General features: G+C 38.1%; 1 protein-coding gene across 1 annotated transcript; it reads left to right on the top strand.

The window, feature by feature from the left end:
- The first annotated feature begins 589 nt into the window (after positions 1-589).
- Positions 590-1,414, top strand: LOC131604992 (uncharacterized). The gene has a single exon (XM_058877400.1). The coding sequence runs from the start codon at positions 590-592 to the stop codon at positions 1,412-1,414; it is 825 nt and encodes a 274-aa protein (XP_058733383.1).
- The last annotated feature ends 14,505 nt before the right edge of the window (positions 1,415-15,919 follow it).

Below are 15,919 nucleotides of genomic sequence, written 5' to 3'. Positions count from 1 at the left end.
TCTGGTCACAGTGCCGCCCAATGCTGATCTGACCATGAATGCCCTATTCACAGCACTGAATGAAACTAATGCCTTGATTTGTCAAAAAAACGACAGGATTGGGGCGTTGGAGCAGAAGCTTCATTCTAAGACGCCTCCTCGTAGACACTCTCGTCTCAAGTAGGAAGTCTCGACGGTGAAGAAGCACTATCATTCTCCTCCCCGAAACGATTCCCACTCTACCCTTTTCAAGAAAAGCAAGGAGAACCTCCGCTCTCACCGGCGCTCTCCATCATCCCGGTCGAGGGAACGTGCTAGAACACATTCCCCTCAACCAGCAGATCGGCCTCGACATAGGAGGCAAAGTTACACTCCTTCCCCGTCACCTGGAAACAGTGACGAGGAAGAAGGACGCCACGGCCCCCTGTCCAGAGCTGTATTGGAGACACCTCTACCCGTCGGTCTGGAGAAACCTCCTCCTCTGGGTACGTATGATGGCACCACGGACCCAGACGAGCATATTGAAAACATTGACGCTATCCTCGACTACCATGGGGTTCCGGGGGCGATCAAGTGCCGACTATTCCCAAATACACTATGCAAAGGAGTAATGGCCTGGTACAAGAGCCTACCAAATGAATCTATTACTTCCTGGAAAGGTCTTGGTCGGCTTTCCTCTCGGAACTTTACTACTTCACGCAGGCACCCCAAATCTGAAGTCTCCTTGGAAGCCATCATCCAGGGCAAAGATGAGTCACTCGGGGCCTACATTGAAAGGTTCAACAAAGAGGTCGTGCAAGTGTCAACCACGGCCGATATGAAGAAGTACTTGCTGGAACAAGGACTCCGACCTCGTTCCGATTTCGCCAAAACTGAGAGCATAGAGACGCCCGCCAATCTCGATGCCTTCTTCCTCAAAGCTCTAGCTTATATTCAATACAAAGAAAATGAAGCTGCCCACACATCTCGAGACTCCAAGAACAAGGAGAATACCAAGAGTGCAAGACAGGAAGAGGGATCCCGCCGAGGAGCCAACAAAAAGAGGGAGGACAAAACTCGTGACGCCCAGGATTACAAAGGTCCTCCAGGAAAGTTCCGAGACTACACCCCGCTGAGTGCATCCCGCGAGCATATTCTGACGGAATGTGTCAATTCAAAATTCAAGACAATTGAGGTATGCTTCCCTAAGCAACTGCCTGCTCAACCCAGCAGGGAAAAATCCAAGTTCTATCGGTTCCACAAGAGCCATGGCCATAACACAGAAGACTGCATCCATCTGAAAGATGCGATTAAGATACTCATCAAAGAAGTATCTCAAGCAGTACGCCAAGAAGACGGAAGTTCCCCAAGAAACAAAGACCTTGGCCGAGGAGAAACCCTCTTCCGCCGCCGCCGCTGCTCTTTAGGTTTCCCTGAGTGTTACGCGCATGCCTGAACGGTTATCTTTCCACAACAGTGGACCATCAGAGCATGCTAGCTCTCCCGTCCCCGCCAACGGCTAGTTCAGTTTTCCTAGATGAACGAAGAGTTGTTCAAGTGTCACCTATATTTTGGGCCCTGGAATCGCACCCAATTCAAAAGATAGCTTGACCTAGTCACACGCTAAGGAGAATGATCGGCCACCAATTTCACCTTGTTTCTATGTTCTGATCAATGGAAAAACACTTCATCCGGTGGTAATTTAAGTTATTTTAGTCTTGTTATTGTTAGTTTTGCTTAGTTTTATATTTGAGTTGGTTGTGTTATCTTTTCTAGTTTTCGTTGTTTTCCTCTTGCTTTTGATCTTGTACTGGTAGTGTTTAAGTATTGCAGGAACAGGGCATGATTCAAGTCAAGGAAAGGCGGTTTTTGGCAAGCCAGAGGTCTGACACGGCCACCCGTGTCATGTGACACGGCCGTGTCACACTGGCTGAAAGAAGGCATTGAAAAATCTTGGAAGCATCAAGTCAGAGGTCTGACACGGCCACCCGTGTCCCATGACACGGCCGTGTCAGACATGCTGAAAAGAAAAGAATGAGAAATCTTGGAACCAAGAAGTCAGGGGTCTGACACGGCAACCCGTGTCCCATGACACGGCCGTGTCAGACGTGCGCGCAGAAAAGTTTTGAATTGTAACTTTTGAAACCTGTCACTTAAGGAGGGGTATGATGGACTTTTCAGAGGAGAATATTTGCTGTGAGGTATTTAGTCACTGTTTGGAAAAGAAAAAATCACTTTTTGACGGTCGGAGAACGTGAAAATAGAGATTGAGAGCACTAGGGCTTGGAGCGAAGAAATCTTCAAGAGCATCCGCGATTGAAGATCAATTCCGATTCAACCAATTGTAATGTCTTCATCTTTAATCATTGTTATCTTGCTCATTGCCATGAGTAGCTAAATTATTACTTGTTAGGATTGATGTCCCTGGATCATGTGATGTAAGGAATAATCTTTACCGTTATTTTCGGATTATCTTTATGAAATTCAGTTTATGATTAAAAGTTCTTATTGCTTCAATATATTGGAAAATATATGTGTTGATTTACGGTTGGGGTTTTGTCGGAAAAACTACCTCAATGCTTTTTTAATCATAACGCTATAATTAAGAATCACTTAGGAATAAGGGTTTGATGCGTAGCGATCAAATTATCCGGACTATGTTGTTTAGAATCTTGAGATAAAATTATCTTGTTAAGGAATTGAAAGAGGGTTTTAGTCTCAAGAAGTTTTTCACTAAGGAATTAGGGAAAATCAATGTTCGGTGTCGATAGTCGAGAATTTCTAAAGTCAATCTGTTAATTGGTAATTATTTCATTACAGAACGATTCATACATCTCTCCTAACTTGTCTCCGCATATTGTCATTAATCAAACTATTTAACTCTTTCGTTTTGCATAAGTTGTTATTTAAAATAAACATAAAAACCAAACACCCCGATGACTTTTTATTCAATTGCACTGTTCCAAAACATATAATTCCTACGCAGTCCGCGAGTTCGATACTTGGGAATTTACTCTATTATTACTACATCGGTAAAAATAGTACACTTGCTATTTTACCGGTCAAGTTTTTGGCGCCGTTGCCGGGGACTGCCAAATTATAAGTTGAAGAATAGTTCAATTGAATTTTTGTTGCTTTGCAACTAAAATTATTTTTTTGTTATTTCATTTGATTATTACTAACAATCGTCTAATATTTGTATGCGAGGTAAGGCCTCAGCAGAATTTACTTTTGACGCAGAGCCAGAACGATCATTGCGAGCGAGACTTCGAAAAGCAAAGCAAGAACGACTGGAAGCGTTAGAAGAAATTCTGGCAGCTTCTGAATCTGATAACGAGGAAATCCTCTCCATTCATTCTGAGCATTCAGATTCGGAGGCAGAAACGATGGCGGACCCGGTAGAAAGGTTGTTAGGAGATTATGGTGGAGCAAATGCACCAGCTGGCCGGATGACATTTGTGAATCAACCGGTGGACGTTGCTCACTTTCAGTTACATCCAACAACAATTCGACAGCTGGAGAAGAAACCCTTTTCGGGAAGAATAAATGAAGATGCTAATAAGCATTTACAAAGGTTTCTCACCATGACAACTTCTCTAAAGATAGAAGGACACTCTGAAGAAGCAAAGAAGTTGGTTATGTTTCCGTTCACATTAAAGGATGACGCTGAAGAGTGGTTCTACTCATTACCTGCTGGGAGTATTACCACATGGCAACAAATGGAGTCAACCTTCCTCAATGAGTATTTTCCGGCTGCTGTTTATATTCGTAAGAGATATGATATTGTTAACTTTAAGCAGAAGGAAGAAGAATCACTCGGAGATGCGTATAAGAGATTCAAGAGGTTATTGGTGGCATGCCCAACTCACAACATGGATGTCACTGAACAAATGCAGAATTTTGTGAATGGTCTTAAAATGAAGACTAAGCAATTGATTGACACAGCAGCTGGTGGCTCATCCAATTTTGCAACAGCCACTGGTGTTAAAAAAATCATAGAGGCTATTGCGGCCAATGAACACTTGGAGTTATATGACCGTAGTGTTAGCCAACCTGAAGGATTAGTGGATATGAAGCTATCAACGCAAGTTGTAAAGATAGAAGATCATGTAGTTGTGGAAGTTGAGCGGAGATTGAAACAGATGGATCTTGAAAAGCAAACAGTAGCACAAGTTCAACCGGCTCAAGCAAGTCAACCGGTAGGGTGTGAAATATGTGGAGGACCTCATTTTACTGTTCAGTGTGTTGCTACAGCTCAGCAAGTGGAGGAAATAAACTTCTTGAAACAAAACAACCCCTACTCAAATACTTACAATCCGGGGTGGAAAAATCATCTGAATTTTTCATGGAAGGACCAATCAGGGAGTGCTCCTAAACAAGGGATGCTTCCATATCAAGGTCAACAGTCGCAGCAACAGTATAGACCTCCTCAACAACATTATCAACAACCTCAGCAGCAAGCCCCCAGGAAAGCAGATTGGGAGATTGCCATCGAAAAAATGGCAGCTCAAAGCTCTCAGTTTCAAGAAGAAACGAGGAGTAATTTCAGAAACACGGGTTCCTCCATTAAAAATCTGGAGATTCAAATGAGTCAAATAGCACAGCAGCTAGCAAACACTCAACAGCCGGGCGCTTTACCAAGTGCCACAGTTACTAATCCTAAAGATCATAATAATGTGAGCGCTATTGTTACTAGGAGCGGTAAAGGGAAAGGTGTAGTTGAAAATAATGACGAGGAAGAGGAACCATTGTTGGAGGTAGACTTAGAGATAAGAGAAAATAAGGTAGAAGCTGAGGAAGTGGTGGTGATGGAACCAACACCAAAAGATAAGGTGGTTGGACAAAAACAAAAGCCGGCAGTAAAACTTCCTTTTCCGATAAGGAACAAGAAAAAAGGGCAACATGAGAAGAATTTTGAAAAGTTCTTGGAGATGTTCAAGAAGCTGGAGATTAATATTCCATTCTTGGAGGCATTGGAACAAATGCCTACTTATGCAAAATTCATGAAGGACATCATCGCCAAGAAAAGAACCATTGATCGTGACCCTATTATTCTAACCGAAATGTGTAGTGCTATTTTGCCGGGTATGAAGATTCCGGTGAAGAAGAAAGATCGGGGTTCCGTGACTATTCCTTGTACAATTGGGGATAGGTCATTCAAGAAAGCTCTAATTGGTTTGGGAGCAAGTGTGAGCCTTATGCCGTTGTCGATCTACAAGAGATTGGGGATAGGTAACGTACAAGATACAAGAATGACACTCCAGTTTGCTGACCACTCAGTTAAAAGACCGTATGGGATAGTAGAAGATGTGCTTGTGAAAATCGACAAATTCGTGTTTCCAGTGGATTTTGTGATTCTCGAGATGCCGGAAGATGAGGAGATCCCTATCATTTTAGGAAGGCCATTTCTAGAGACGGGACGATGTTTGATAGACATTGAAGAAGGCACAATGACTCTGAAAGTGTATGATGAAGAGCTAAAGATTGATGTGCGCAACACCATGAAGTACAAGGATGATATAGCAACTAGTCAACATATTGAGGTTATTAATCAAATCTGTACTAATGAGAATTCTTTGAAAATACAACAATTACCACTGGAAAGAGTTTTGAGCTCGTCTGTTTGTGATAAAGAGGAAGCTGTTGATGAAAAGGAAGTGGAAGTAGTGGCTATGATGGAGGCTAGTCCCATATTCAAAAGTTCTAGACCAAACCGGTGGGAGGATCTTAGACAACCTTTGGTGGAAGGAAAGAAGGAGGAACCTAAGAAGGGGGTCGAATTAAAACAACTCCCGGAGAATTTAAAATATGTCTTCCTTGATGCGGAAAGTAGGTGTACGGCCATAATAAACTCACACCTGGAGCGGTTGCAGGAACTTAAGCTAGTTGAAGTGTTGAAGAAACATAAAAGTGCTATGGGGTGGTCTATTGAAGATTTAAAAGGGATCAGTCCTACAATGTGCATGCACAAAATCCTCATGGAAGATGATCACAAACCAGTGGTCCAACCTCAGAGACGTCTGAACCCAGCTATGAAGGAGGTTGTGAGAAAAGAAGTTGTGAAACTTTTAGATGCTGGGATGATTTACCCGATATCTGATAGTGCTTGGGTAAGCCCGGTTCATGTTGTGCCAAAAAAGGGAGGGACAACCGTCATAAAAAATGAGAAGAATGAGTTGATTCCTACAAGGACTGTTACAGGGTGGAGAGTATGCATTGACTATAGGAGACTGAACCTAGCAACCAGAAAGGATCACTTCCCGCTACCTTTTATTGATCAAATGTTGGAAAGGTTAGCGGGACATGATTACTATTGTTTCCTCGACGGGTACTCTGGATATAATCAGATTGCAGTTGCACCAGAAGACCAAGAAAAGACCGCGTTCACATGCCCCTTTGGTGTTTTTGCCTATAGAAGGATGCCTTTCGGGTTATGTAACGCTCCGGCCACTTTTCAAAGATGCATGCAAGCGATCTTTGATGATATGCTTGAAAAACACATGGAGGTCTTCATGGATGATTTTTCAGTCTTTGGTAAGTCATTTGACAATTGTTTAACTAACCTTGCTCTTGTTTTAGAAAGATGTCAACAGACCAATTTGATCTTGAATTGGGAAAAATGCCATTTTATGGTCCGTGAAGGAATAGTTCTTGGACACAAGATTTCCTACAAAGGAATCGAAGTGGACCAAGTAAAGGTTGAAGTCATCTCAAAGTTGCCACCTCCGATGAACGAAAAAGGTATCAGAAGTTTCTTAGGACATGCGGGGTTTTACCGTAGGTTCATAAGAGATTTTTCAAAGATTGCAAAACCCTTAACCTCACTTTTGGTTAAGGATAAAAATTTCACTTTTGATGCTGAATGTGCGGTGGCTTTTGAGACAATTAAGAAGAAATTAGTCTCGGCACCCATTGTTGTAGCCCCTGATTGGTCTCTACCTTTTGAGATCATGTGTGACGCGAGTGATATTGCAGTAGGGGCAGTATTAGGACAGCGAAGAGAGAAATTGCTTCATGTTATATATTATGCTAGTCATGTTTTGAACCCCGCACAGATTAATTATGCGACTACCGAGAAAGAGTTGCTAGCTGTTGTTTATGCCTTTGATAAATTCAGGCAATATCTGTTGGGGTCTAGAGTCATCGTTTATACTGACCATTCTGCTTTGAAGTATCTCTTTGCTAAACAGGACTCTAAGCCAAGACTTTTGAGGTGGATCTTACTCCTTCAGGAGTTTGATGCTGGAATTCGAGACAAGAAGGGGTGTGAAAACACCGTAGCTGACCACTTATCTCGAATGACACCAATAGACGAAACAGAAGAAAAGCGACCGATCAAGGATGAGTTCGCCGATGAACACATCCTAGCAGTGACTGGTGTACCTTGGTTCGCAGATTAGGCAAACTATATTGTCGGTGGTATCATCCCCGACGATTTTGACTCTAATCGAAGAAAAAAGTTTGTTCATGACTGCAAGTTCTATCTATGGGACGATCCGTTCCTGTATAAAAGAGGAGTTGATGGGTTGATCAGAAGATGTCTACCTGAAAAAGAGCAAGAAGAAGTGTTGAAGGCATGTCATGCTTCAGATTATGGGGGACATTTTAGTGGTGATCGAACAGCAGCTAAGATTTTGCAATCAGGGCTATACTGGCCAACAATATTCAAGGATGCTCAAGAGTTTGTGAGACATTGTGACAAGTGCCAAAGGACAGGCAACATATCAAAAAGAAACCAGATGCCTCAAAACTCGATGCTGGAAGTGGAGTTGTTCGATGTGTGGGGTATAGACTTCATGGGACCATTTCCACCTTCATTTGGAAAAAATTATATTATGGTAGCTGTGGATTATGTGTCCAAATGGGTTGAAGCTGTTGCTCTACCTTCGAACGATGCTAAGGTGGTTGTGAAATTTTTGAAAGAAAACATCTTTGCTAGATTTGGAGTACCAAGAGCTCTAATAAGCGATGAAGGAACACATTTCCTGAATCATCTCATGGAACGGTTACTCCAAAAATACAACGTGAAACACAAGATAGCCACAGCTTATCATCCTCAAACTAGTGGGCAGGTCGAAGTTTCAAACAGACAACTAAAACAGATTCTTGAAAAGACTGTGAGTGCCTCTCGGAAGGATTGGGCAATAAAGCTTGATGATGCACTTTGGGCATACAGAACAGCTTTCAAAACACCAATCGGGATGTCGCCGTATCAACTTGTGTATGGGAAGGCATGCCATTTGCCTTTAGAGTTAGAACATAAGGCATTTTGGGCGTCAAAGGTTCTCAATATGGATCTATCTAAAGCAGCAAGTTCTAGACTTCTTCAACTCCATGAGTTAGAAGAATTCCGCAACCAAGCTTATGAAAATGCTAAGATCTACAAAGAGAAAACAAAAAGGTGGCATGATGGAAAGATCCAGCATAAGGAGTTCTGGGAAGGTCAACTAGTTCTCTTATACAATTCAAGGCTCAGGCTCTTCCCAGGAAAGCTGAAATCAAAGTGGTCGGGACCGTTTATGGTTCACAAAGTTTTTCCTCATGGAGCTATAGAGATAAAAAATCAAGCGAATGGGGATATTTTCAAAGTGAATGGGCACAGGCTCAAACCATATTACCAAGGTCAACCGGGCGGAAGGATTGAAGTTGTTCGTTTTGAAGGATAAAATGAACAACCGTCGAGCCATGCGACGTTAAACGAAGTGCTTCGTGGGAGGCAACCCACGGGATTTATTTTTAACATTTTTTTTTTGTGTTTTTCGTTATTTTATTACATAGGTAAAAACAAGGTGTTTCATGGAGCAAGAAGCGGGTAGAAAAATACAAGTTTGGAAGAACCAGAGGTGTGACACGGGCACCCGTGTCATGGGACACGGCCGTGTCACAGGCCCTAGGAAAGAGAAGTTGAAAAGTTGGAATTTGGAAAAAACAGAGTTGTGACACGGGCACCCGTGTCATGGGACACGGCCGTGTCACAGGCCCTGGGAAAGAGAAGTTGAAAAGTTGGAATTTGGAAAAAAAACAGAGTTGTGACACGGGCACCCGTGTCATGGGACACGGCCGTGTCACAAGCCCTGAAGGACATCTTTTCAAAAATTAGTTTTTTCAAGAACCAGTGACCTGACACGGGCACCCGTGTCGTGTGACACGGCCGTGTCAGGCAAGAGCGCAGAATTTTGTCCAAATTTTTGTTTTTCACTTAGTGGGCCCCATTTATTTTAAAATCCCACCTCTTAAATCACCCAATTAACCATCATATTTTACTCTCTTTCTCCACTTGTTGCACCCCAATTTTTGACCTCTGAGATCCCATCATTTTCTAAGTGTTATGATCATTATTGTTATACCCCAAAGTTTGCCCGCGTTTTTTTTCCAAAGAGAAGTCAAAAGACTTCTGTCTAAAAATTTGGAGTTTTATACAATCTTGGATTTTTATTTCATAAATATCCTGATTTTATGAATACTCAATTTTTAGAATTTTTTATACAGTATTTTGGTTCGCTGTTAAATTTATTCTTACATAAACGCCAAATACTGTTTATCACTTCATACACTGTTTATTTGAGATTTATTTTCAGATAAATAATGCTGACGCAGTTTGTGCAGAATTAAAATTTGCAGGCGCGGAGTCCGGATTTCAGATTATACTGGTAACAATTAAATTATTATTGGTTTTATTTCCCACTAATTTTTATTTTTATACTATATTATTTTTTTTCAAAATCTCTTTCTTTCTTTTCAAATATCTTCCTTTCTTTTCAAATCTCTTTCTTTCAAATTAAATTCTAGCTTTATTCTACACCCCTTTTCTTTTCAAAAACCTACCATACTTTTTTTCAAATCCTACTACTATTCAAAACGGTAACACTCCACTCCCAACGTCTCTATCTCTCTCTTTTCACTCTATAAATACTCCTCATTTTTTTCATAAATTCTCACATCAAATTTCACTCATCTCCCAAATTTCTCAAACTTCTATCTCATAATTATTTTCTCTTCTTCCCCGGCAGAAATGACAAAGTGGATGGATACACTTTTTCTTATAGTCATCACTATTTTTACGGTGATCATGTCCTTCTTCTGTCTGCATAGTCCTGAAAAATGCGGACCTGCGATGGTTACACTTCCGATCATCTATTTTCTGTTGTTCATAGCATGGATTATTAATCGTCATTTTTAAAGTTTGTTGTATCTGTCGCTTTCAAATAGTGTACCGTCTATTTTATTTGTCGTACTGTTCATTATATTATGTAATATTTGTACTGTTAGTATTAAATGTTGTACTATCTGTCGTACGGTAGTTTAATTATCAAGATAATATTATGTGTGTTAAATATTTATTTTTCTGTGCATTAAATATTTATTTTCAAGGTTATTATCGGTATTTTCGTTCGCGTACAGTATATTTTATTTATTTATTATGTTTGTGTTTTTCTAACAGCTCAGGTAAATAAATTTTTCACCATTAACACAACAAAAACAAAAAAAGAAAAAAAATTAACTTTAAACTGTTGAATTTTCACTTTAACTGTTACGTTAATACCCGGACAGCTAGTTACCAGTCAAACCCGCTTTCAGCGCAATTCTCCGTGTTTGTACCATCAGTCAAATCAATTTTTCGCACTTCAAATTTCCAAGATTTTGTTCTAGAAGTCTTCTGATAATCACGTGGTCAACAGAGACTCAACACTGCACAAAAATCAGGTACGCCTAACTGTCTCCTACACAAACAGTCCCTAACTAGGGTTTTTGTTTTTTTTCAGGAGAACGAGTTTTTGAGACCTCAAATGGATTTCATGGATCTCCATATGTCTCAAAATACCACCAGACAAATTTTCAAACTTCGATTCGCTCAGACGCACAGTCAACAGCTCAAACAGTCAACAGACGACCAGTTTGACCAAAAAGTCAACAGACAGTCAAAAATGCAATTTTTGGTCAACATCCATATTTTGTCAAAAGATTCATCATGTGATCAATGGTTGATCATAATTCATCAAGAAAAGTTCAGAAATCGACAAAACTCAATTGCAAAATTAGAGTTTTTTACCTAAAAGTCAACTGAACTTTGACCGACCATAACTCTCTCATAATTTATCAGAAAAATTCCAACCAAAGCTCATTCTCAAGGAAATTCAATTCTCTACAACTTTGATGTTGGGACCAAGGTCAAGAAATGCTTCCGCCTAAGAGATATAAGCCAAAACATTACAGGTCATTTTCAAAGTCAACAAAAAGCAGTTTTTTGTCAAAGCCCATATCATCAAGATAACTTCTCCAAATGCAAAAACGCTTCCAAAGTGGCTTGTAGAGGACATCTTGGGCTTTCCAAAAAGTTAAAGAACACTTTCATAGGATCAAAATTGAGGGAGATATGCCTTGATGAAGTTGACCTTTTTTGGAAAAATGCATGAAACAAGTAATGACCAAAATTTGATTTTTTTTCAAAAAGGCCAATTCTTTTGTGATTCAATCTTGATTCTCATATGTTTAAAGGGCATCCACGACCCATCCATGATTCATGACATTTTTATTTCATTTTAATTAAATTTTATTCATTTAAAGTTTAATTAAAGTGAGATAATTCAAAGATATTATCAAAGATGCTTATGGTTGCCAATCAAGACCAATTCAAGATGTTTAAATATATTATTGCAAGATTGAAGAGAATAATACTTGAGTGTTTTAACCATGGTTAAGAAATACACTCATTGAAAATATTCCATTATCATATTTTTTCCACAAAATCAATCATGACAATTTCCACTTGCAAGGCTTCCAAGATCAAACTCTTTGCCTATAAATAGAACTTCATTTTCTTCAAAAAAGGGAGAAAAAAGAGGAGGAGGAACAAGAGAAGAATAACAACACACTCCAAAAGCATAGCATAAGTTTTATATTTTTCAAAAGTTTCAAGAAACTTGTAAAAATCAAGGCTCATTCAAATAGCCACTTTCAATCAATTTCAATCACTCTTTTCCACTCTTGGAACATCATAGAGTAAGTACAATGTAATTTTTAATATGTAGTAGTGTTAGGAGTTCATGAATTAAAAACTCCATATTTATGCATATTTTCAATTTCTCAAAAAAAAAATGTTTTAATTTTAGTTTTAAGTTGATAAAATGTTTATTTAATTTTTAACATAAAAATATTTTATTTCTTTTCATAATTAATTTATATTGCTTAATTAATTAGTAATTATGTAAATATTGCTTTTTTAATTATTTTTAACCAATCAAAAAACTCCAAAAATATTTTCCTTTTAGATTTAGGTTTATATTTTTATAATCTAATTTTTGACATAAAAAAGAATATTTTTTGTTAAGTTTAATTATTTGTATAATTATTTGTTTAATTAGTTTGTTAATTAACTAAAAATCAATTTCAAGAAAATCACAAAAAAATATTAAGCTTAATTTGTTTTGTATTTATTTTTATTTATTATTTGATATTATTTCTTATCTTTTTCTTTGTCTTGAATTGGGATAAAAAAAGATCAAACATGGAAGAGAATTGTATGCGGTTGATTTAAGACTTATGGAATTTTATCGTGTAGTCGCTATGATTTTATCAAGCTTCTGATAAAGTTCCATTGAATTTAAATCCGAGAACATCCTTCACTCACCATCAATCTTTATTACTAACTTTGATAACATACTTGACAAGTTTCAAGATGGTTATCTTTAACATCTAACAATTAACTTTAAATTCCGCATTTTATTATATTGTTCTTTATATTTCTTGCTTTATACTTTATTTTATCATTCATATTATTTATGTTTCTGTCATTTTTTTTTCTTTGTCCATTTGGACATATTATTTATATTTCTGCTATTTTTTCTTTGTCCATTTGGACATATTATTTATGTTTCTGCTATTTTTTCTTTGTCCATTTGGACATATTATTTATGTTTCTGTTATTTTTTCTTTGTCCATTTGGACATATTATTTATATTTCTACTATTTTTTCTTTGTCCATTTGGACATATTATTTATGTTTCTGTTATTTTTTCTTTGTCCATTTGGACATATTATTTATGTTTCTGTTATTTTCTCTTTGTCCATTTGGACATATTATTTATGTTTCCGCTATTTTTTCTTTGTCCATTTGGACATATTATTTATGTTTCCGCTATTTTTTCTTTGTCCATTTGGACATATTATTTATGTTTCCGCTATTTTTTTCTTTTTCCATTTGGACATATTATTTATGCTTCCGCTATTTTTTTCTTTGTCCATTTGGACGCATTGTTTATGTTTCCGTTATTTTCTTTTTGTCCACTTGGACCATACTTTACTTTTATGCTAAAACACTAATAAACAACAAAAATCTAAAAAACGCTTAAGGTTCTCTCTTGGACTACTGGTTACTATCCCTAGCATTTTGGAGATTTGGACTTATGGACTTAGTGCCTCTGGACCCCTATTCTGTTATTACTCTATGGTTGTTCTGTCTGTCTGGCATTGGATTGTTGTCTGTTTGTGTATGCAGGTATTTCCTTGAAAGTCCTTGATGGTTAATTCCAAGGCATTGAGATAAGAATTTTACCCGAAAACAGCCGTTACTCTGCCCGATTTTCATCAGAATTTTAATGTGCTTAATGCAAAGTGGTGCTAAAGATAATAAGTTCATCTGGATCCCCAAGTGGTAATGCGTCGGCCAACTGTTGGTTTCTTATTTTGGTTAGATCATTCTCTCCTTAAACTTTTATTTTAAGCACTAGGATAGCCTCTTCATCTCCTCCCACTTCTTAAATTTTCAAAATCTTCTCCCTTTTTCCAAAATCTTCTTATGTTTGTAAAACCTCTTTTAAAAATCTTTTCTTATAAAATACCTTTTGCCCTTAGTGGCTTTTCTTTCAAAGTTTAGACACGATTAAATGTTGTAGTGAGTTGTGATACCCCACGATTTTGAGATTGATTGATATAATGGAATCTTTTCCACGTGAGAGAGATAGTGTCATACTCGTTGATTTTCATCCGAGTTGGAGCTCTTCTTTCATTTGTGATGCAAAGAATCTATTTGTTCTCATGATCAAGATCAATGGCTGAGTATTTCTCTCCGACGACGATAAAGTGTTTATTCCTTTTAAAAAAACCGTTTTCCCTTTTAAGCGGAACTACATTAGCTCTGACTTCTCCATTGCACCGAGGAGGTATGTAGGCACAAGGCTTAATGTCTTGCCGAGCTTATTTTAAAAATCAAACAAGAGCAAAAGTGATCTAAGCAAAACTAAGAGCCCATGGATAACCATGGATACAAAGGGTGCTTAAAACCTTCCCTTTGTATAACCAACCCCCCGAACCCAAAATCTGTCAAAAGGTCTTTCCTGTTCTTTTATGCCTTTCCTAAATGTTGGATAAAATAAAAGTCGGTGGCGACTCTTGCAAAAAAAATATATATATATCAAAGACAAAAAAGAGCAAGGAGTCAGTTCGCCTCAAAAAACCGAGTTACAGAACTGGCGACTCTGCTGGGGAATTGAAAAATCTTTTTAAAAGAGGGGTTACCTTAGAGTTTTAGATCACTTTAATATTTGCTTATACTTGTTTATTTTGTACATATTTGTTATTTCATGATATATGTGTGGTTCCGTCACTTGAGATACATTATGGACAAATCCTAACCCGGATTAAGTACACATAAGAATTAGGTGGAGGGTATAGTCATGTACAAGCTGGCATGAGAATCCTTCCGCTCAGTGGAGGTTCCTTGTTGGTAGTATATGTTTAGCAAGTTCAGTTGCGAAGACATTATTGCTTTCATTGAACTGTAGAAGCTGAGTTGGCTGTAGAACCCATAACCCATCCTGGCCTTATTAGGTTGTGGCGCAGAAACTATTCAGGTGAAGACTTGGATTAGTTGTCATGCGGAGAGCCACACTCAGACGAGTTTTTCTTGAGAATATTGCTAGCTCACAAGTTCAGTTGTGCAAGCCGGTAATATCCGAAAGAAGAATGTGGACTCTGACGTATCAGTAGAACATGTTGTGCAGGTGATTAATCCTTAGTACTATCCCATGTTTGGTTCTTTGACCTCATGCTCGTGACGTTGAACTTTTGAACCTATCTTATGTGCACCATGTTTGTGTTACCATGTCTGTATATGTGGCATTCATACACCCATGTATACATACATTCATGCATTCATACATTCATAAAAATCTTTTCCTTTGATTTCCAATGAACTTAGAGGTCTTTCTTTGTAAACATCGTAAGTTTCATCAAACTCAATGGATCTTGGGTGTTGATGGGGTGAAAACTCTAATCCACCAAAATGGATGATTGATTTTGATGATAACTTGATCAATGCTTTAATCCAATGCTTGAATGTTTGCAAATTAATATCTTAAGTTCTTTGAAACTCAAATAATATAAACAACAATTGCATCATTTGCATACATACATCCAGGTTACTCATGAAACTTATCCTTGTATATCTCCATCTTCGAAGTTGTCTGTCTACCATCGAGCTGATTCTTCCACCTCGGAATCCACTTCCAGAAGGTTTTAGGTCTGATTTTCATTGTCCTTTCCATCAAGGGGCAGCAGACCATGATTTAGAAAGATGTTTCTCTACTGTTTGCATTTCCTTAATTGTGTTGTTTACTTTTAGACTTTGTTTGTTTATGAATGGTGATTTTAATGAAATGAGCATCGTATGTTTGAATTCATTTTCATCTACTATGTCTATGTTTATGCTTCTTTTACAAAAAAAAAAAAACTATTTTGCTTTCTCTATCAAACTTGTGTTTTATGCAAAGATTGGAGGGAGGATGATGACAACGAAGTACCCAGGTTGTTGAACTGCATGCTTTCAAATAAAACTTTGCTGACGATGTACAGGCATTGTTTCAATTCCCAAACACTGGAGAAATAAGGAAGTTAATCCCTCGTCAACCCCTTTGAGCCTAGAAGTTGGTGTTTCTTTCTGTACGAAATAACCCATATTTTAACC

The sequence above is a fragment of the Vicia villosa genome, linkage group LG5 (genome assembly GCF_029867415.1).
Source record: "Vicia villosa cultivar HV-30 ecotype Madison, WI linkage group LG5, Vvil1.0, whole genome shotgun sequence".
Classification (NCBI taxonomy): Eukaryota; Viridiplantae; Streptophyta; class Magnoliopsida; order Fabales; family Fabaceae; genus Vicia; species Vicia villosa.
This window is presented reverse-complemented; position numbering and strand designations above follow the sequence as displayed.

Excerpts from the sequence above, each read along its gene's own strand:
- LOC131604992 (XM_058877400.1), top strand. The coding sequence starts at position 590 with ATGGCCTGGTACAAGAGCCTACCAAATGAATCTATTACTTCCTGGAAA.